The sequence below is a fragment of the Palaemon carinicauda genome, chromosome 33, assembly GCF_036898095.1.
Source record: "Palaemon carinicauda isolate YSFRI2023 chromosome 33, ASM3689809v2, whole genome shotgun sequence".
NCBI classification, from domain to species: Eukaryota; Metazoa; Arthropoda; class Malacostraca; order Decapoda; family Palaemonidae; genus Palaemon; species Palaemon carinicauda.
Window position 1 is genome coordinate 16,234,332 of NC_090757.1, and position 23,600 is coordinate 16,257,931.

The 23,600-nt window shown below is 37.9% G+C and overlaps 1 protein-coding gene across 4 annotated transcripts in view; it reads right to left on the reverse strand.

Moving 5' to 3' along the window:
- mats (MOB kinase activator-like 1) overlaps positions 1-22,672 on the reverse strand; it is a 33,805-nt gene extending 11,133 nt beyond the window's left edge. For 2 of the 4 annotated variants that reach the window (XM_068356791.1, XM_068356790.1), the window contains exons 1-3: positions 17,496-17,649; positions 8,875-9,041; positions 5,534-5,761 (exon numbers count right to left, since the gene is read on the reverse strand). In XM_068356791.1, coding sequence (XP_068212892.1) covers positions 5,534-5,761; positions 8,875-9,041; positions 17,496-17,584 — 484 coding nt within the window. In that variant the 5' untranslated portion in view covers positions 17,585-17,649. Of the gene's footprint in view, positions 1-5,533; positions 5,762-8,874; positions 9,042-14,715; positions 14,760-17,495; positions 17,650-22,460 lie in introns of those variants that run through there. The other 2 variants (XM_068356793.1, XM_068356792.1) reach the window with 2 other exon arrangements.
- Between the last annotated feature and the right edge of the window lie 928 nt (positions 22,673-23,600).

Here is a 23,600-nt window from a genome sequence, read left to right on the forward strand (position 1 = left end):
GTGGACTGTCTGGATCATGTGCCTGCCTTCAGGATTTGTCCCACTGCTATGTTCTTTTCAAAGGCTAACGAGGTACTAAGACCCCTAATATCATGCAGCCTAGGTTTGTCTGAGAGAGGGGTTCCTGAGGTGTCGTAGGCCCTCTTGATCACCTACCGTAGCCAGAAGGCAATTGAATTCTTGGAAACAGGTGTATTCACACGTCCTGTCGATACGAACAAATTCTTGATTGTTGGACGGAACCTGGAAGTCCTCTCCAGGTATTTTCTTACCGCTCTGACTGGGCTCAAAAGCAAGTCTTTAGGGTTGTCAGAACGAGGGATAGCAGGAACCGAGAAGCACTCGAATCTAGGATCCCAACAAGCTGGATTCTGGGTCTTGGTCACAAAACTAGGTACGAACTTAAAGGATGCTTCTCGCCATCCTTTTGAGTGCGCGACTTTGTACGACAGACCGTGGAACTCACTAACCCTCTTCGCCGAAGCCAGAGCTAAAAGGACGACCGTTTTGAGGGTGAGTTCTTTGTCCAGGGTGTCCTTAAGAGGCTCGAAGGGTGGTTCCGACAGGGCTTTGAGTACTCTAGCCACATCCCACTGAGGCACCCTCACAGCCTGGGGGGGGCATGACTGCTCAAAACTCCTGATGAGCATCGAAATGTCTGAAGGCCCCTAAGTCAATGCCTTTTAGGAGGAAGACCTGCCCTAATGCCGCACGTACCCCTTTTATGGCCGGAATAGACATACCTACATCATCTCTGAGGTACACTAGGAAGTCTCCTATCTCATGAATCAAAGCCCTCAGGGGCTTGATGTTCCGGGAAGCGCACCATTTCGAGAAGACTGCCCACTTTGCCTGGTAAACTGCGACCGAGGAACGCCTTAGGTAACCAGACATCCTCGTTGCGGTCCTCGGCGAGTACCGTTCCTTCTTCAGGAGCCACTCGATAACCTCCACGCGTGTAGGAGGAGGGATCGAGGGTTTTCGTGAAACCTCTGGATGTGAGGCTGACGGAGGAGGTCTGGCCTGTCTGGGAGTGGCCAAGGGGGGAGAAGAGCTAGTTCCTTTAGGTCTGCGAACCATTCTCTCTCCGGACACCAAGGCACTACCAAAGTCACCTGTAGATTGGCCGACGTTCTCACTCTGTTGAGCACTTGCCTGAGCATTCCGAAGGGTGGGAAAGCGTACACGTCGAGGTTATCCCACGGATGTTGGGAGGCATCTTCGAACGCTGCTGATGGATCTGGAACTGGAGAACAGAACACGCGGAGTTGTGCGTTCAGTCGCGTGGCGAAGAGGTCCACTACCGGCGAGCCCCACTTCAGGATGACTGCCTGCGCTACTCCCGGGTGGAGAGTCCACTCTGAGCCTATCACTTGGCCTACCCTGCTGAGGACATCCGCTAGCACGTTCCTCTTTCCTGGGATGAATCTGGCTGTGATTTCGATCCCTTCCTTTGCCGCCCATTCTAGTAGTTCTGTCGATAAAGTGCATAACTCTTTCGACTTCAGTCCTCCCTGTTTCTTTACGTAGGTTACCACCGTGGCGTTGTCGCACATCAACGCCATGGTGTTTCCTTGGAGGAGACATACGAATTCTTGACATGCTCTTAGGACGGCTAACATCTCCAGAACGTTTATGTGCAGAGTCCTTTCCTCGGGGGACCACTTCCTTTTCGTCGATTTGTCGAGGTGGTGTGCCCCCCAACCCTCCTTCGACGCATCCGTGAATAACAGCATCTCCGGAGGATCGGGCGCGAAGGGCATTCCCTTCCAGGTGTTCGCCCTGTCGCTCCACCACTGCAGGACTTCCATCGGCTCTGGACAAACCGGAACTATCTTGTGTGGGGGTTCCCCTGGGACCCAGAGATCCTTCAGATTCCAATGAACTGACCGGAGTTTGAGTCACCCCTGTGGAACTAACTTTTCTATTGACACCAGGTGGCCCAATAACTTCTGCCAATCCTTGGCTCTCCTGGGTTGGTTCGTTAGGAAGGGCTGTAGCACTCAGTCCAGGTTGTCCAGTCTTTCCAAGGAGGGGAGGGCTCTCACCAACCGGGTATCCAGGACCATCCCTAAGTAAGTCATCCTGGTGGAGGGGGCCAACTGGAACTTTTTCAGGTTGACTGTGATCCCCAAGTCTTTGCAGAGACGTAGTAGCCTCGCGCCTTGCTCCCTCAGTTCTTTCCTTGAGGCTGAAAGTAACAACCAATCGTCCAGGTACCGGATCAGGCGAATGCCCTGCTCGTGTGCCCACACCGAAACTGTCGTGAAGACCCGAGGTGCTCTCGACAGTCCGAAGCAAAGGGTCTTGAACTGCAAGACTTGGGTGTCCCACTTCATTCTGAGGAACTTCCTGCTGGAGGGGTGAACAGGGATCTGAAAGTATGCGTCCTTGAGATCTAGGGACATCATGAAGTCCCCTTCTCTCAAGGCCGCCAACACTGTCCTAGCCGTGTCCATTTTGAAGTCGGTTCTTGCCACAAACTTGTTGAGGGCTGACAGTTCTATGACTGGCTTCCACCCCCCTGTCGCCTTCTCCACCAGGAAGAGCCTGCTGTAGAACCCTGGACCGGGATTCTCAACTGGTTCTAACGCTCCCTTGGTGATCATGGTAAACACCTGTTCCTGTAATGCTGCCCGTTTCAAGGGGTCCTTCGGTACTAACGACTCGGTCTATTGGGCCGAAATAAGTGGGGGCGGTTCCGTCAGGAAGGGTAGTCTGTATCCCTCCTTTAGGACTGTAACAGTCCAGAGATCTGCACCGTAAACCCGCCATGTTTGCCAAGAGTGTCTGAGGCATTCCCCTACTTGTGGCTCTGGAACGACCTCTCCTAGAGTTACCGTAGGACGGTCTAAAGCCAGACTGCGGGGTAGTGTTACCTCTACGGGGGGGGGGGGCTGAGAGCCTTGGAGCCTAGGGGCCGTTGGACCTTCCCTCCTAGGCTGAACTGGTGAGGCACGGGAGGTATGCGGCACATCCGCAGAGGGTCTCCTGTGCACTGGACGTCTCATGGGGGAAGGCCTTGGTTCTCCTACGTCCTTCATCTTCCTCACCCTCTCCATCGTCTCTTCTACAGATTTGGGGGGGAAGAGTGACTCTTCCCACACCGAGGAGTTTCTAAGTAACCTAGCTTCTTGGTCGGGTAGCTTCCTCACTAACTTACTTAGAACCGTGTCTCTCTTCCGCAGTACCCAGTTAGTGGCTTGGGAGAGAGATTGGTGAGAAAGGAACTTTAGCGCCTTACCCCCTGAACTGATCAACTCCCTCAGCAAGGACTGATTCTCAGGCAGGGAGAGATCCTGTGACGGCTGGAAGCCTACCAGAGTACAGGCCCACCAGTCAAACTAGGAAGACACGTAGACCAGGTCTTGGGCCATGTCTTCCATCATAGAAGTTTCTGCTGGGGAAAAACACACTGGGGCCGAGGATGCTCTGTCCTCTGCAGCCCCTTGGTTCAATGTGGTAATGGCCGACTTGACTGTGCGGGCCCCTTCGCGCCGTCCTTCCGGCACGTAGAACCTCTTCTGCGTCTTAAGGCTAGGGAGAAGCTTCGAGGAACTCTGACTCCTAGGGGCGTCCACCAGGCCGCTTAAGTACTTATCAATATGCTCCATACCCAGCTTCACGTCTCGTGCTAGTGGGAGAGCCAAAGAGGGTCTCCGCTGAACTAGGATATCCACGAGCCTGCTAAGTTCAGAGAGCCAGGTTTGTTCTGCAGAGGGTTTGGGTTCGTCCAACCGATGATGCCACCTTATGAGGGCCAGGACCTTGCGATAGAAGGAGATGTCATCAGATGAGCACTCTCCCCTTCTACTAGGGCGTCCGTCACCAGTTCCTCCGCTTGAGAAGACTCCGCAATGGTATGGGGGGGCAACGCTGGAAGGAGGGAGCTTCTTCTCCTGCCTCCCTCCAGACAGGGCTGCCCACGGCACAGGCGGATCCGCTGGGACAAGGGTATCCGTCATGGGACTACCCAGCCCCGCGGGGGTCTCCGTGTCTGTGGGCCTTCCTAGGCACAAAGGGCGCCCTTGGTGCTTGTAGAAGTCTGCCAAGGTGCCCGCAGCTGATGCCAAGCCTTCCGTCCGGCGGAGCGGCTCCGTCCGTTGGGCTGATGTAACGGGAACCTCCGTGGACTTAACTAGGTCTTGGGGGGCCTGGTGCTACGTCCCCTGACGGTGATCTGGCCTGCTGGAGGAGGAGGGTCAAGCAGGTGAAGACGAGGCCCTAGGGAGCCAACCGGAAGTGGCCGAGGCTGAGGTAGCCTTAAACAGCTCATTCCGGGATACAGTGATCTTCACCCACCTATCCTTCGACGATCGGCTCCTCTTAGCCTTCTTTTTGGAGGTCTTGGACTTCTTCCTGCCGCTTCCTTTTCGAGGACTCCGTGTCTTCGTCCTCTGACGATGAGGAATCTGACGAAGAGGATGACAACGAGGAGGAGAGGGAGTCCGCCGAATCACCTGAGTCGTCCAAATCTGCAGGGGGAACCTCACGTCGGTTCTCTGGCGGAGAGGGCTGCAGAAAGATGGGCGGGAGCATTGACGAGGGTGCTGGGGGAGACCGAGGACCCTTCTTCCAAGCGAACCACGAGTCAAACTCCTCTTCCAATCTCAAGGGAGACCTGTAGGGTGTCCCAGGCGGATCCCATGCGGTGGGTTCCGAAATCGATGAGCCTTCCTTCTCAGCGTCTCCCCCAGCTGCCGAAGCACCTGAAATATAAACCCAGGATGCAGGGGAAGAGGCAGCACCCATCTTCCCCCACATAGGATCTTCAGTAGAGACGGGTCCTGTAAGCACCAGTAAATTACAAACTAAAAAAAGCAGCACATACGTGCCACTAACATAATTTAACATATTAACCACAGGTTACAAAGGTTTATAGCATAGACATAAAACTATAAGACTCAATTGGATCATAAATATCATAAGCCTCAGAACACTCTTCTTGCCATTTCCACTATGAAATAGCAGAGTGAACACAATCCCAAAGGGATAAATCACAAGATATACGACTAGTCAAATTTCAAAGCAACAATATTCAAGATATAACAAAAGAGGAAGAACATATAACTAATTAGTATTTACAGATATAAAGCATGAACCTCACCACAGTACTATCCCACACAATTCTGCAGTTTATGATACTGTAGTAGCAGATTACACACACACACGTTTTCAACACTGTTACAGATTACACACAATCTCATAAGACTCGAGAAATACCAATAGAACACAAAAATTTTTATGGTAATTCAACAAGCAGTTGGTCAGGATGTAGCATAGTTGCATTCTTATACTTCTGTGGCCAATAGAAATGTGAATAGATTACTTCATGAAAATGGGTGGTATCATAACATTTGACTAACTGCCAACATTATCAAGTTCCAAAAACTGTTTCCAGATTGAGTTGAAGGATACTCTTATATAAATGATGAAGATTTGTATTTGCATTGGGGCTAAGTTACTTTTGCTTTGAAACAAATTCTAGGAAAACTTACTTTAAATTCATAAAAAAAAACTCTGGAAAACTTACCTATCTTAGAAGGGAAGAGTGCTTCATCATCTAACTGGTCTTGTACCCATGTCATAAGATAGTCAATATATTTTGGAGCTGAACACTTTATAGGTTTCTTGACTGTTTGACCATCTGCCCAATGATATTCATATTTGGGACCAGCGGACATGACTGGACAGGACTCCTCGGTGCACATTTCTGTTATGGTTCCATATAACATATTGATTTGATTGAAGAAGTCTACAGCTAAGAGAGCAAAATAGACAAATTTAGAGGGAAGCGAAATGAATACCATAAATAATCTACAGCCTAACAACATCCATAATCAAACATATAACTTGACTAGGTTTGCAAACTGTCATCATATTACACTGTAAGTGCATATTCTGAAGTGCAGTAACACAACACTTAACATGACCTTACTTTGCTTGTGAACAAAGGAAAAATATAATTTTTACCAACAGAGTAAAGTACTGTAACCTTGTACTATCCCTGCCTCATATACAGTACACAAAGCAGACATGTACAGTACACACTTTTAACTGCCCCTGGGCAGGTGTTTCCACTCTACCTTAAAAATGAAATAACCTTCCTGAGACATGTATGTCCCATTTGCACATTAATCCACTGTATCAGCTATGATGTTTGTATGCAAATTGCAGGAGGGGTTAAATTTAAATTTCTACTTTACCTAAGCTCATTACCCCTGATTTTATGAATCTTCCAAAAATCTTGAACATGCTACTTCCCTTATGTACTGAACAGCTTTTGAGGACTGATAAATTCTAATCGTCACTTACTTGTTTGATATTTCAAGTTATTTTCCAACTGCTACACACTACACCTCTCAATAATTTCATAGTTTGTGATACTTTACAGTAAAATCTTCCCTATGACATCTAGCCCAAAAGTGGTAGGATTCTGTAGTTAAACATTTGGCTAAAATAATTATGCTCTTTTTTGGTAAGTGCCTAGGACTTTGTTACATATAATACTGTAGTGTAAGACTCAATCATATATCATATTCTTTTCTATCTTTCCACAACACAGACCTTTTTCGTCTCCATTCCTTCTTCTTATAACATAGACATTGGATATTCCTTATTCCATAGGCTGATTCTGGAAACACCAGTATAATATTCCATAAACATCTCTAAAATTCAAACATTATTAGAAGATTAACATCCCATCCCACAACCTATCATCCTCTTGAAAAATGGATTCCAAAATTAACCAAAAACTAGTTCCCAATTATGAAGTCAGAAACTTACCTAAGGATAGCATGGTTAAAATAATAATAAATAACTAAAGATGAAAAATAGGAGCAACCCATTTCCAAAATATAAACAATACACAAAGAACGGTTTAAAAAAATCTGTAGGCAGTAGGTTGGCCTGGGGATCAGGCACCCGTTGAGGTACTATCACTAGAGTTATTGGGTCCTTTGACTGGCCAGACAGTCCTACATCGGATCCTTCTCTTTGGCTGCGGCTTATTTTCCGTTCGCCTACACGTACACTGAATAGTCTGGCCTATTCCTTACATATTCTCTTATGTCCTTATACCCCTGACAACACCAAGATTACCAAACAATTTTTCCTCGCTCAAGGGGTTAACTACTGTACTGTAATTGTTTGGTGGTTACTTTCCTCTTGGTAAGGATAGAAGAGACTCTTTAGCTATGGTAAGTAGCTCTTCTAGGAGAAGGACACTCCAAAATCAAACCATTGTTCTCTGGTCTTGGATAGTGCCATAGTCTTTGTACCATGGTCTTTCACTGTTTTGGGGTAGAGTTCTCTTGCTTAAGAATACACTTGGGTACACTATTCTATCTTATTTCTATTCCTCTTGTTTTTTTAGTTTATATATGAAATATTTATTTTAATGTTGTTACTGTTCTTAAAATATTTTATATCGTTAATTACTTTTCTTGTAGTTTCCTTATTTAAATTCCTCACTAGGCTATATTTCCCTGATGGAGCCCTCAGGTTTATAGCATTCTGCTTTTCCAACTAGGGTTGTAGCTTACCAAGTAATAATAAAATAATCAAAAAGAATCCTCAGCAAGGTGGTGGCAGTCACAAACTTGAAAGTCAATCAGCCTAATAAATCATCATAAAAATGGAGTTTTTATGATAAAACAGTTTTATGAATACTTACCTGGCAGTTTTATATATATATATATATATATATATATATATATATATATATACTGTATATATATATATATATATATATATGTATATATATATATATATATATATATACTGCCAGGTAAGTACTATTCATAAAAATGTAGTTTTTATGGTAAAACAGTTTTATGAATACTTACCTGGCAGTTATATATATATTTGAAGCTATATATATATAACTGCCAGGCAAGTACTATTCATAAAATTAACTTTTAAACTGTGGAACTCTGTCACCTTCTGCCTTCCCAGAATCTTTAACTGTGTCCTTTTATAAAATGAAGAAATAACTTCACTGTCTAAAGTAAGTCCAATAACAATGACACTTACATGAAGCCCATAACACCTACCCATACCTCCATTGTATTCAATCAGCTGATCTAACTACTACTAGTGAGCTACCTTGCCTAAACAGGTCTCAAGAATTTTCACAGCTATCTGTACATAATAAAATGCTTTTCATTTTATACCTCTAAATCTTATTGCACAGACAGATTTTTATCTTTGTGCAAATACACAAAAGGCCCAGACAGCATACCCTTTAAAGGCTAGATGATGCTAGTGTAAACATGTAATTTATAAGCCTAAACTGTAAATCTAATGGTATTTATATACACAAAATATATGAATATATAATGTGACTCATTTTGCAGAGAGAGAAACAAGCCTATGACCGTTTCTAGAGTCAATTTGTTACTACATTACGGAAATAATCTTTCAAGTCATAGTTTTTTCAAAATAAAAGGTGAAAAAATTGTCATTACCTTTACCTCAAAAACTCTACTGTACACCAATTGTTTATCTTTGCAATAGGTAACACCAACGGAAAATAACGCTTGATTTTCTTAAAGGTGCTATTTTCCTGAACAACTGGTGTATAGTAGTTTTTGGGGTACAGGTAACAATTTTTCTTGTTTTTATTCTGAAAATACTATGACTTGAAGGATTATTTACTGTATTCTAGTAACAAATTAGCTCTAGAAACAGTTATAGGCTAGTTATTGTCTCTGTAAAATAGGGCACAATGTATATCCACATACAGTATTGTTTCGTGTACATAAATGCTATTCAATTTACGACTTAGGGTTATAACCTGCATGTTTACACTAGCATTATTCTCTCTAGGAAACTAGGATACATAATGTACCAACAAGAGAAAATTTCACATACTGTTAACTGCTACCCATTCATTTAGGTCTTCTCCATCAGGTAGCATAACAGCCGCCCGAAGGTTACCAGAGCCAAGAGTGGCCGCTGCATGTTTCATCAAGTCATACTGGTGAGTTCCTTCAGGGATGTGTTTCTTTGGCTTGAAAGTCTTGCTGGATCGGCTTCCACTGTAATAAAAGAACATTGTAGTACAGTATGTGTGAACTTTTACTTTATCACGCAATGCAAGTTATTAAATAAAAGTAAACTGCAATTACTATCATAAATCTAAGTCTAATTCACAATTAATATAGTGTAAATAGAAAAAAAAATCTCAATAAAAAGTTGCAAGGGATTAAAAAATGCTGCTGAGTAATAATCAGCTTCATAATTTCTATCAAGTTACAAGATAGACTTCCAATTCATTTGAGAGATTACAGTACTGTATTAAGAACAGCTCTTGCTTTAAGGATAATATCCATGTCAAAAGACAATTTAGTAAACTGACCATACTGTATACTCAGCATATGACAATTTTAAAAATATATATTTTTACAAAATTAGTGACATGTAAAGCTTTACATGATGTCATATAGAAGAGAGAATAAAAAATATTTATTTTTCTCTGTTTTACAGTGTATCTTGTCACTTTACAGTGCACTTTGTAGCGAAAAATAAATTTATTTTGGAAAAATTTATAACCTATGCAGTTGTCAAAAATGATGTAAAGTTCCTTGCTCAAGGCAGCAGACTTGCAAACCTGGTTTGATATCCGTCCAATACATGCTTACGAATGATCATCCCAACAATTATTTATCATATGCCATCAGCAATTTATCATATAGCATCCAGTGAATGTGAAATATATAAAATTGGACTGCACCAACAGTTTGTGTAGATAAAAAATAAATGTACGTACTTTTACTTAAGAACTGCACTGAAGATTTAGATTTGAATTTACAAGATTTTAGATCATTGAAAAAGAAAGAAAAAAAAAATTGCCAATTTTAACTGAGCCTTCACCCATGCTTGAGGAAGCAGCATGACATTTGACACCAATCCAAATGAACATTCATGGTGCAAAATGTGCAATAAAAAATGCACTGCAGTATATAAAACTTATCTTCTGAAGATTTATATCAAGTACTTTTTTCAAAACTGTAACATTGACATTTTTTAATATAAGTACACACCATTACCATACTAGAGCCTATCATTTGCATTATGTACAGAAACTCAACATAGCTGGATTCCTATTAAATGAACACATAGATCAGAATAAATGTTAGCTGGAGACTAGATATACAAAAGAGTATTTATTATACAAGTACAGTAAGTCTAATGAATACCTTTGTACTGGAATGTCTTTTGGGTGGCGATAAAGGCCCATCAAGATAGATGCTCCAACCTGGGCCCTTCCTTAAAATTAGAATCCTCAGTTTGAAGCTCCAGTGTAAAGTGTTTAGGACTAAAGTTTTCTCTGATACTGTTATCAACTGCACACAATAGTATATCTACCTGCCCCATGAAGGTAGGGATTCAAGCCCAAACCTCTTTGGCATTCATTGTGCAGAGTATTCTTACATTCAAAAGGGATTCTACCCTATAATGCTTCTTAATTTCTAGGGATACACTTCTACCCACATGTACACATCTTTATCTTTTTATAGGCAGTGTATTTTACAGAGTATTCCCACATAATGCACTTTGTGCAAGTGAAAAACTAATTGAAACTCAACTTTTTATTACTGATGTCAAGACGACCCGTTGATAAGAGCTCCTTTACAGGCAGCCACCTAATCTCTAGTACATGTACACCAGTTTTTTTGCTACCATGCAATTTACAAGCTGTATCTGAATCAATGTTACCTACAGCAAAAAAAAAATGCTTGGCCAACCATCCCAATCTCTACGTTCCCTTATTTTTCTCTTGAAATTATACTATTAGTTTACATTACACACTTCCTCTTGATTATGTTTACACATAGGCCCACCAACAGCACAGAGAGAAGAGCCATGCCCCTAATTTTTTTAAGATCCCTTTACCCTGGTTACCTATTCTAAAGTACATTTACTACTCACACCAACTTCATTGAAACCTTAACCTCCTACAAAAACACCTTACCACACATTGGTCACCCCTTTACTGTTGTAATTGTTGTCCAAACATTCTCCCCATTAAACAATCAAGACTCAACTTTTACCATAACAATTAAATTCTTTTCATAACATCATCGAGTGAATTCTTCATGCAAGGGTCCATTTGCTTATGAACATTATCTCCTTAGAATACTGTATCTACTTTATCAACGCAGCAGAGGAAAAAAATATTCAGGATAGGAAAGTGGCTTATGATGATATGAAAGTGGGAAGAGATATAAAAAGAACAAAGGAAAAAATACTGGAATGACGTGCTGTATTTTGTTGGTGAATGAAGAGAATGAACAGGAACAAGACATGTTGGTATAACAACATAACTGAAGCTAAAAATATCCAATGGGAAGAAAAAAAAATGGAAGATCCCTAAGAACATCTTCAACAAGTGACAAAATTGCAAAAATTTGATTCTGTCATCCATGACCTTACTAGAAGATATTGTACCTGACAAAATGCTGAACAAGAAAAGACCAGAAGTGTGGGGAGTCATAAAGTACATAATGGTGCACAAAAACTGCAGCATGAAAATTACAGGAGAAAAGCAATTTCCTGCACATACTAAGAAAACATTTCATAAAAGTTCGAGAGAAAAGTATGATTTTATTTTTTAAACTGATATGCCAGTTTGGTTTCATGCCAGAGATCAACAACATATGCAGTGCTTGTAATGACATAATTACAAGAAAAGATGGTACCATACAGCACATAAGCAGAGCTTGAAAAGGCATTAGGCAGTGTACCAAGACAAGCACAATAATCAAACAAGCATTCCAAAGATACAAGAGAGATTCAAGAAGTTAGTGATGTTACTCTACCATGACACTACATTATGTGTGATAGTAGTGGCACGAGTATCAAGAAAATTTACACATTATATGATGGAGTCTACTAGGACTCAGCACACAGTATTCTGCTTTTTATCAGTAATAAATAAAAAAAGTTATAAAACAGACTTCAGGTAAGGTTGACAGCAGAATAAGAAGATATGGTTGAAATTTTTAAAAAGTGGAAGACTGGAATGGAGAGGATATATTTCTAAATAACTGCAAGGAAAACGAAGCCAATGGTGACTAGCAAGGTAGAAAAAGGAAAAGGTAAAATCAGGATAGTATACATGTGGTTGTCGTAAGAAAGGAGTGGTGTTGAATACTGTGCTGTGTATAGAATATAATAGACAACATCAAAAGTGGTGCACAGGATTACAATATCTTATAATATGGTGTCCAAAGATTTTAGATATCTGAAATTACAAGGGCAAATGGGTAAGATAGGAGTTCAGAGTCCAGTTGTGATAGATAGACAGGTCTTGAAAAAGGTAGAGCATTTCTGTTACCATGGATACACACTGGAATGTGAAGCAGAAGTTGAGAGAGCAATAGGAAAGAATGGTAGCAGCTTGGACAAAATCATGAGAATGGAAGACTACTGGTCAATACAAAAAAATTATGACGTGAACATAAGACCTGTATTACTACGTAGTAGAACTAGCATACATAAATCAAAATGTAGTATATTTTGTTAAGATCCAACCTCATAATATCAAGATTCATGGCTGGAATATGGTAGGACAATCATATTATGAACAAGGAATTGTAGAAGAGATAAAGTGTCTGGAAGCTGGTTAAAAGGTGAGAGATGAGGTGTGATGAGAGATGAGGAAAACGTGCTTAGGATAGCTACAAATATATATATAAAAAGAGAGAGAGAGAGAGAGAGAGAGAGAGAGAGAGAGAGAGAGAGAGAGAGAGAGAGAGAGAGAGAGAGAATTTGTTAATCCACTTTCTCTTCCTTTACCTACTATAAAATGTCTCCCACAAGATACTGGGCATCTTTAGTCACCCCAGCAGTTGTTGGTGTTGGGAAATCACAACTCCCCTATACCATAATGCCTAACGTTTACAATGCATATCTAATTACTGTACCTCGTTAGTTTAAAAATGGCATTCTATCTTCTCTGTGTCCTTAAAAGTAGATGTTTTGATTCAAAGTTTTCCTACCTGTCATAGAAGTACAATATCATTGCTAATTTTTAATACTGTAATTTATGTTCTACTGTACATCATATATTACCATACCTAGCAGCTGTACCTAACTAAACCTGAACTCTTGAAATAATGCAACGACCTCAAATACTGTAGCTCACTCCACGAACGACAAATCTTATCTCACGCTATCATTTAAATCTAAGATTTCATCTGCTTCAAATCCCTCACCACTTGAGTAGGTACTAATTTTCCATACTGCAACAGATAATACAATACTTCATACTAAGGAATGAAAATATTTTATAAAAAGGGCTTTATAATAAAAAACAATTATCCCGAAGTCAATTTCCCTCCCCTTTGATTAGGCATAAATGTATTAATTACAGAAAAGGAGCTTCAAAACTGAGGAAGATGGTTCTGAAAGTTTGGATTAAAATCTTCAGTGGAGGAATCACTCCATAGAAAAGTAAGATTTGTAATCCTGGTAAATGGTTAACTGGTTAGCCCTACCAATACAATAACAGGCTCTAGTAGCGCAATGGTTTGTACATGGACCAGAATTTATTTCAAATTTGACTTCCCCGCATTAAACAGGATTACATGAAAATCAGTAATTATACATCTTCAAAAACAAAGTCAAAATCCCATCTGCTGCCATCATTCATTAATCACCCCCTTCACCAGCTTCCCAACAATACTCATAATTTTTTGTGTCTGTGGAAATCAACATACTGTATCAGGCAAATATAAAGTGCAGCTTTATCTTTGATCTTTGTGTCAACAGCCAAGGCTAGTAAATCTTCAGTTTATTAAATAAAGTGCCTGTGGTCAGATTCTTAGTGACGTGGGAATAAGGGATTCTACTGCCATGATACGTACACTAAACATAAAATTCCCTTACAACACGTACTGTATTCCAAGATTAACCTACCCTAACATAAGTTGATAACTGTTTCCTATACTATTGCTTACAAAGACCGTTCAAATATTAGGAAATTTAAATTTTCTACCATCTATACAGTGAGAGGTTCTTAATCTTAATGAAATTGATGGTACAGTACTACAGTAATTGAATATTTTGACAGACATATATACAGTAATCCCTCATCATATCGCGGTTCCCCTATCGAGGATTTATAAATACATTACTGTACAGTATATGCAAGTCTATATGGTAGATTCCTCTTTATACCGAGGGTTTTGAGGGTACATAAATCTTATAATTTCCATACGTAATTATTATTTGCTGTTAAAAATAATTTTTAAGCTTATACAATCTTAAATTTATAAAATAATAAAATATATAAAAAATAATAACTAATGAAAAATAATGTAAGTTTTTCATCTACATAATTTTTCAGATATCGTAGGCTTGGAACGTATCGCCCGCGATAGCCAAGGGATTACTGCACAGCCTTTACCTGATCATAAACAAATGTCTCATTCCCTATAAGTATCAAGTTCCATATTTTATCTTTCAAAATTATACTGATAACACCAACTATTTACCTTCCACAAAATGAAAATATCTAATCATTAAAAAAAAAATACCACACTCACTCTAGACAAGTACACTACTGTATACAGCTTTGCTTCGCATCATAATCTGACTGGAGTATCCCTTAAACCTTTGTCACTGATATGCAACAGCAGAAAACCTAGTTAGGCCATCTTCTTCCAGCTAAGTTGTAGCCAAACCACCAGGTAGAATAGTACTTACTCATCATAATTAAAATCGTCACTAGACATGGCTACTGCTCATCAACACTTATCACTTAACCAATACAAGATACTGTACAGACAAAATCAAATTTCCCTGTAAATAGAAATGCGAAGCGATCAACTTTATTTTCATTTGACAGTGGCTGTCTGTGCCACTTGAGAAACATTTCACCCAAACACATACTGTACTTTCATGAAAGGATCAATATCTTTCACCAAACTTTCTATGCAATGCATAAATACAAAATATTGTTAACACATGAGCAAACACAAAACAGAAATATCAATAAATTACTATCATAAATGAGAATACAAGGGTGAAACCTGGACCATATACCTGGGAATTGAGCCCTGGGAATCTTAAGTATGAATAATACAGTACAGCTCTTCACGTACAACTTTATGTAAAAAACATACGCCAAAAAGAATAACTCGACAAACAATGAATTGCTACAATGAAGCACAAGTGTTGGTTCATAATTACCAAAATCTTAAAAAAAAAAAAATGCTTTGCGACAGCCTTGGCAAACCTTTGCCAATAAAGTGAGTTCATTATTAGAAGTGACAGAACCTAATTTAACCAATACATTTACTAACCAAGGTCACACCAAATCGATTAAATATCACAGAATACAATTTCATTTATGTGAACAGTATTTTGACTGGACAAATTCAATGTGTGGCACATGTGATAGATGAGAGAAAAATTGAAAGGATATCGATGTTGGATATTATTACCGCCAAGAAAGTTTTGCAATGGTTTCAAGTTATATGCAACTCATATTGTTGGTTTTGTGACATGATTGATAAGATTTTATTTTCCAAATATTTGATGATATGACTAAAGTACCAATCTTAGAGTGTACTTCACTGTTTACAATGACTAACATGACACCTAAATGGGCATTTTAAGATAAACCTCATTTTGAGGATGTGCAAACATAAGAATGTACTGTAGTGGTAACATAATTTCATGTCTTGAAATAAAGTTGCGGGACATAATATTCAGGATTTTCAAAAATGCTAAACCACAAAATTTTGTAATAGAACAATAAAACTTAATCGCACCATTATACCAATGATGATGCAAGTAACAAGAAACCAATTGCCATGGGCTTAGTTTTTCTGACTTTTAATGACCTTTCTTTACTCAATTTCTCTATCCTTTACACAAAAGCATTCTGGGGAAACTTGCTAATGGAGTCAATGACTGTTCATTACTACTAATTTTCTTCAGGTACAGGTAGTTAAAAAAGATCACTGTATAGAAATACTCTTACACATGGCTAGCATCCTAGGTTCAATTCTTAATGAACTTAATAATTGAATAAACCATAAATTATATTTATATATATATATATATATATATATATATATAAATATATATAATTTCATTTGGGTACATGAATTTTTTTTCATAAAGTTACCATTCCTTGTTGGTCGAAGTTTAGACATTCCCATTAACTAAGTTCATTCAATAGTGTTAATCTGCATTCTCTGTACACAGGAAGTGATTTATATACAGTATACCTGTACTATTTTTCAAATATCCTGGAGTTAAATGGATGAAGGCAATTTGAGAGAAAATTACTTAAATGTGAATATCATCAAATTTCACAAATGGAATTGTTCTGCTTTCATTATGAGATGGATTTGTTTCAGCTTGCTATCAAATCTATTGATCAATAGCATCTGTCATTCATGATGGTAGAAGGGCTTTAAAAATGTTGAAACATCCCTTACTACGATACCTGCATTCAATCTGGTCATGAAAGTGAGAAAATTAAGATGCCTTTCTAGCCATCTTACTTTTCTTTAATGTCTATATGAGAAGTTACATTTTGTCTTGTTCTATATGAAAGCAGTCATACTGTCAGTGATAAAAGGACGCACAAATAATAACCTAGAACAAATGTAACGATAAAACTGCTGAAGCATTCATTCACAAACAAAATCATCTTGTTGAACTTAAATACAGATACATATTTACCCACAAATCATTTTAACTTGGGAGAGAAACAATCCCTAGCATTTTTGCTACCGGTGGGTCTAAAATTACCTGCATTCCTAGTGAAAAAGCAAGGGAGAGGAATGGCAGAAATTTGGCACTCTGACAAAGATGGCAGTTTGAGCCGTATGCACAGCATACTTGGTTGATCTCTTCAAAAAGACAGCTATCATAACACCACTACACCCTACCGTGCATCATTGTTGTTTCAAGAGTTAATACAAAAGTATAGCAAAAATCCTTAAAACAGTACATAATACATTGGCAAACACTCAAAAAGCAAATTTCCTACAAACGCAGGTGAATAAAGGGAAAATTGTGTGTACTGTATTCAAATTAAGATAAAACTGTTAATATAACAGGAGAAAATTATCCGTCAATGCTTAAAGAAATGAAAATTGTCTGTGTAAGGATGTTACAGACAGAAAATTCAGCATGCTTATTACAAAAGGGAAATTGTCTGTGTATGCATGTGGAAAAGGATATCTGTATTAATCAAAATACAGTAAACTTTAAGCTACCAAATCAATATGTTATTTCCATAATTAGAGACAATTTAAAAACAAAAATGAAACAAAAGAGGAATTAGTGCCATTATTACAATGCCAGTACAATTATCATTGGGTATTCTAAAAAACTTATAAGACAAAATAAATGTTAGCAATATAAAGCATGCTGTAAATAGCAGCTTCCATATTTGTCAGAAGGTATGCAGCCTACAAGTAAAAGGATGGACAAACTATGCCAATGCAGCTCCAATTTCAACATACGTCTCTGACCCTATGGGCGTAATTGTCACAATAATTCTTCTTTTCCCACAACGGCTAAGTTTGTGTGTGATGCCCCAAAGGAAAAACATATCTAAAAGTATGCTGTACAAGACGCACTACTCTGGGAGTTGCACTTCTTTCTTCTATCACCTCCAAATTCTCACTGACAATACTTGGACCTGCTACTTCTCAGGAATTCAGCACTTCTGGTATGCCTATTGCATTTAGCACACATATTAGCATTCCAACAATTTGGGTTTCAACCATTTGCCCAAAATATATCTGCAAACTCTGAGAATGACCAAAGCAATAGACCTAACCATTTAAAGATACTTAATAAGCAGTATACAGTGAATTATGCACACCAACCATGTGGGGAAGGGAGGGTGTGGGAGGCAACTGTTAGTGGGGAGTAGATATCCAAAACAAAGGAAGTACAAACCACTGCAAACCAAATACTTTCTGGCTGCCAAATACCTAGAGTACTTGTGGTAGCAAAAGTATCTGAGACGCACTAGTCTGAAATCATGTCACGGACTACAAATTCCTCTAAGAAACATTCTCTTGCACTTAGACAAAATATTCTTGATTACAGCAGGAATGTTCTGGAAAAAAATTTAAATGCTCACACATCAAAAATATAGTAATGCATCAAAATGATTCAACTACATGAATAGATTTATAAGGCATTATTTCATTAAATTTCATTTATGAATAAGGGCCAAAAGTCCAAGGCAGGGGCTGGGGGGGGGGGGTATTCAGTACTCTACAAAATATTACTATTTGATAGTTTATTTCAATGAATTGTGACAGTTGACAATGTTTTCATAATGGAATATCTATATACTACAGTACCAGGATATAAAATCTTAATCTTTTAATGGCTACGATGAATTTCACTCAAAATATAACTGAAAATTAGCAGATGAATTATAGTATATTGTACTCCACACAAGAATTATAAAAGCTTACCAAGGTTTTAATATATTAACATAAAAACACACGGGAAGATTGGAAAGCAAAAAATACTAGTACTTCTTTGCTGATATCTAAAGCAATATCAGATACTGTATACAGGTGTTACTAAAAAGTCAAACAAGGTCAAAGAAAATGCAGTAGCATAAGGATAATGGTGGAAAAGGAATACTGCATACATAACAACCAAATAACCATGATTATTAAATGAAAAATGCAAAAATCAAAACAAAGTCCTGCTTGAAAAATCACAGCTGTAACAATGGCAAACAATAGCAGAACTGAGGTAAAAGGAAGAGAGAAGAAATTATCGCATACCTCTTATATTTTCCACAACTTAACCAATTAAAAATGTTACGACTTCTCTATACCACTGATCTTAAAAGTTCAATTTTTTCATCAACTACAACATCTTAATGCATTTTTTGCATTATATGCAAATAAATAAAAACAAGAAAAATATTCCTCCCGGATACCAGTTTTTATCTACCACGTGACCTCATCCTAGAATAACAAATCCTATCCAGTGAAATTGGATGATCCTCTTCTCCTACTGCATTTGGCAAAATAATCAAAAGTATAAAATTCATTGATGAAAACTTTTGCCCTATACATCATGGTATCAATTGCCAGACCATCCATAGATTTTGCAAGTATTGTAGTAACAGATGCAAACCAGATGATAATCTGCTCCGTAACGGCAATACCATTAGGCTCATAATTACACTATAAAAAAGGTTTTAGGCTAACACTAATTATCAAGAAATCATGTGTCTTGCCTAATACTAGACACCACTGGAAAAGTACAATATGTGATGAGATACCGTACTTGTCTTATATTATAAGGTGAACTACTCAAAATAAGCTTAAATCTGGCAATATTGTACATCTTGTATTTTGATATGGACCATAATACAAATCACCTAGTGGGTAATTGAGAGAAGAATAATTACCAATGACAAAGACATGAAGAATAATAATATATAAAACACATCCTTAAAGGGACAATGGCGTATTCTTTAGAACGATGCATCTGCTTTGTGCTCCATCTCTATAAGGCCCATATATTCTGAATGCTACGGGGACACAATTATCACTATGATCTGGAGTAAACACACGCAGCAAGCATGAAAGACTTGGGTTTTTCTTTGTTATTTATGTATACAGTACCTTAGTTCATGCACTGATTTCACCCCATAGTAGAAACTTCACGAGAAACAATGGCATAAGTGCCTTTGAGAGAAGCTGCCAATATTCAACCAGACCCATATTCATTGAATATGCTTGACCATGTTTATTTTGTGGATTATAGGATTTTTGGCTAACATTGTAGGAGCAAACTATGCAGCAGTTTCTGGTTTCCCAACTCATAAAGTTTCTAACAACAATGGAAAAAGGGTTCTTGAGTGGGGATAAAAAGAAAAAATGCTAAATGACATTATTTAAAACCGTAAAATAGGCCCAGAACCCAAGAAAAGTTGCTAGGAAAAATACTTTTATCAAATCAGGTTTTCTTTACAAGAAAGATGATGTGCCATTGTCTGGAGGGAAGGGGAAGTGTCCTTCCAATATGTAATGAGGGTTTATCCTCTAAAAATCAGCCTTACATTAATTGAAACATACTATGTATCTTGGGATAGAGGAAGGTGAACGTTTACCTCTTCAGAGCTACATATCGCAGATTAGGATGACACCTAATTCCTTTAGCACAATTTTATACTAAACTAAATTCGTGCGTAAAACAATCCAATAACCTTACAACAACAAATCTTGCTGTGCTTACCCCAAATTATTGAAAGAAGTTTCCTATTTTCTTGTCAATTCAAGAAAGAACTGTAACAACAATATGCTTCAAGTTATTTAGGAACAGAGCCCCGAATTAAAGAACTGATTTATAAAACAAACAATAAAGGCTATTTACCCAACTGCTATTCTACCAAAACAATTAAAAAAAATAATACTTTTAAAAGCATTGTTATTTCTAAACCAAATGAAAATATCTTTAACACAACAGTTAGGTTATTGTGCTTTTGGGATTCACTGGTTTTAATGCTGTTCCAAAACAAATTATTTTTACCCTACAAAAGGTATTTTACCAACACTAACAAGTAAATCTAGGCCAAAAAAGGTAAAATAACCTAAAACTAATTAGATATAAAACTATCACTATATAAATAATATATATATTATGTCAAAGATAGGCCTTAGGGAGTCAAATTCACACAAATATTTTCTGATCGTTAAAATCTCAATGTCTGACACAGGACATGCCACTAGACTAGACGTGGAACCTTACCCTAGGTTACTTATATGATGCAGCCCCCCCCCCCCAAAAAAAAAAAAAAAAACTTTTTCTTACTAAGCCCAATGAACACCAAAGAAGAGAGAGACCAGAAAGTTCCATCCAATTGGGTTCAGGAATGTGAATGTGAGCCCAGAATCACAAAATGGTAATAACAAAGTACTTTTCACAATAAGATTTATAAAGAAATACATATACAAAAAAAAATTTAATTATTTAATGTCCATTAACATATGTGCATAGGATCAGCTTGTACCAATACTTGATATTATCAATATATTCAACCACACGAAAGCCATGTTGATTCCATATGATTTAGAGCTGTGACCTTGAATTATAAGAAACAATCGCTTATTATTCAGCTAAGAAAATTTGGTACGATTCCATCAACTTTTATTCTATACAATGATACCTGTGATGGTAAAAATGCTAACCAATTATGCAACACAAAATTAATACAGTTTCGCTCCAGTAAGAGTCTAGGGGTGAATGTAGTTTGTTGTGACTGGTGTAAACTCTCGTTATCAACTGTCAAACCAATTTCCTTTAAATGGACAAGTTTATTTTGGTCTGAAATACAATATAAAGTTAATTATATGATTTGCGAAAGATTATGATTTAGTATTACCTTGCCATGAGTGAAGCTGGTTGGTAGGCAAACACGAGAATGCGACTTAGTATTAGGGCTAGATAAGAATACGGAATTCTAAGGATGATCGCAGGGGGGCATAGCAGCCTCACCCCTGTTTAGGTAAGGATAAGGATCTAGGTTAGGTTAGGTTGGGAACCTCAAGTTAGGTGGTGCTCTTGTATTTGTTTCACTTTTAAAATGTGGTTTATCAGCAATAACTATTGGAGTTTTACACCATGTCTATCCCAACAAACTACAAAGGCTCCAGAAGCTACACTATATGAGTGATCATACATAATTTGAGATTAACTTATGTTTAGTTGCTTGGTTACCTGAAATAAACACAGCATATCTATTAATAACAGGATAACTGGGGATTTTCAATGCAGGGGTAATGAGTTAAAGTAAGAATTAATAAGTAGCCTAAAGTCAATTCTAGGGTAAAAGAAACTACTCTTGTCTATGAGAATATAATAAAACATTTGTCATATATTTTACATATGAATTTCTGGTTATAATTACTGATATCATTATTATGATTATTATTATTACTATTGAAAACCAGAATACAGCACTTAAAGGGCTGGAGTTTCCCAAAGATAAATAACAGGTAAACTATGAACCAACACTTATGTCAAACCTTTTATATAGGTTAGATTGTCTTATGCAAACTATGATGAGTAAAGGTTATGCTTTGCCTAACTGAACCAGACTTAACATTAGGTTAATTTTCCTAAATCTATCAAAATCTTATTCATGACACCAATAACCATTTACAGATATTTGCAATGTCGCAACCATACCCACCATAGGTGTGATTACGGTGTTCAAATTAGCCTACGTAGCCTACCCTTAATTACAAATATTAAAAGCCTACATTTTTGTTATAAATCTGAGCAGTAACATTGACAAGGTATATCTTAATACAACAAAAGTCTCCTTCACATCATCAATCAAGTGCCTTTCAATTCCTAACCCCAGACGCTACGGTAAATAGATCGAGTCAGCCAACTTCACAATCAGCTGATCGACCATAACAAACCAGGGATTTTCTTACAAAAGGAAGCTCATGGTGAAGGTCGTAGCCGCTTTCTCCTCTGAAATTATCCCTCTGCGTTCTTCGATTAATCCCAAGTAATTATGTGTCACCCAAACGAGTAAAGAAGCTGTGATGTTAGCGGATTAACCGGATAAATCTCACCGTAACATTATTGGCCGATATAAATATGGCTGACGTGAGATCACGTGACTGCAAAGCATTCTGGGAGCTGAAGAATGAGCGATAACGCCCTATCTGTATCTAAACATTTGTTGCCTTATTGCTTCAATATCTTTTGAATTAATTTAAATTGCACATAAAGAACGGAATATCTCTCATCATCGGAATTATCCATCTCTAGCACGTTCTGTAATTTCATGTATATTTCCCGCGTATTTTTATATTTGCGTGCGTTAAAATTTTCCTGTTTACGAAATGTCCAGGTTATGAGCAATCACATTTGCATATAATTGGAAAGGATTCAAAGTACTAGCATGAACAGTTTCCGCAAATAGTCCAATATCATTAGCTTGAAACTTAGTTTTCATAACATAAAGCTTTCTTCACTAGTAATTCGTTTTTCTCGTAATCAAAGAATTTCTAAGAGAGAATACTTACAAGTCAATGTTTATTCCTATAATTCTAATATATATTCAGTTGAAATTGAGGAATCTCAATTCTGTTGATGAAACTAAAACAAAGGCAGGGAATTTTAGTGGTAGACGTTAGATAAAGCATTTCCTGTCAGACTGAGAAGCCACCTCTGATTGCGAAATTATAGTCCAAGTTATTGATAGATCTGGTTTGGTTGTTCATGACCTTAAAAACACAGTTTGGGTTTTTTTTTCTTGAAAGAAGGGATAAAACAATCTGCCACCTTTTTAATATTACAAATAGTTACATCTGTGCCAAAACTTGGTTATTTATTCATAATTAAAATTGCGACAGATGTTGTTAGTGTTTAAGTAGTAGTAGTAGGATTGGCCCTTACAACAACCTGCTGACTAGAATTTATTTTCTGTTGTTTGTGCTTAGTTTTAATTTTGGTTTATGACAACTTAAAGGTCTATCATTATTTTTTTTTCAATATCTTCTTTATTACTTTATGAAACGTGAAATGCAAGTAGAAGAATCTTCTATTTTTCCCTTATTAAATCA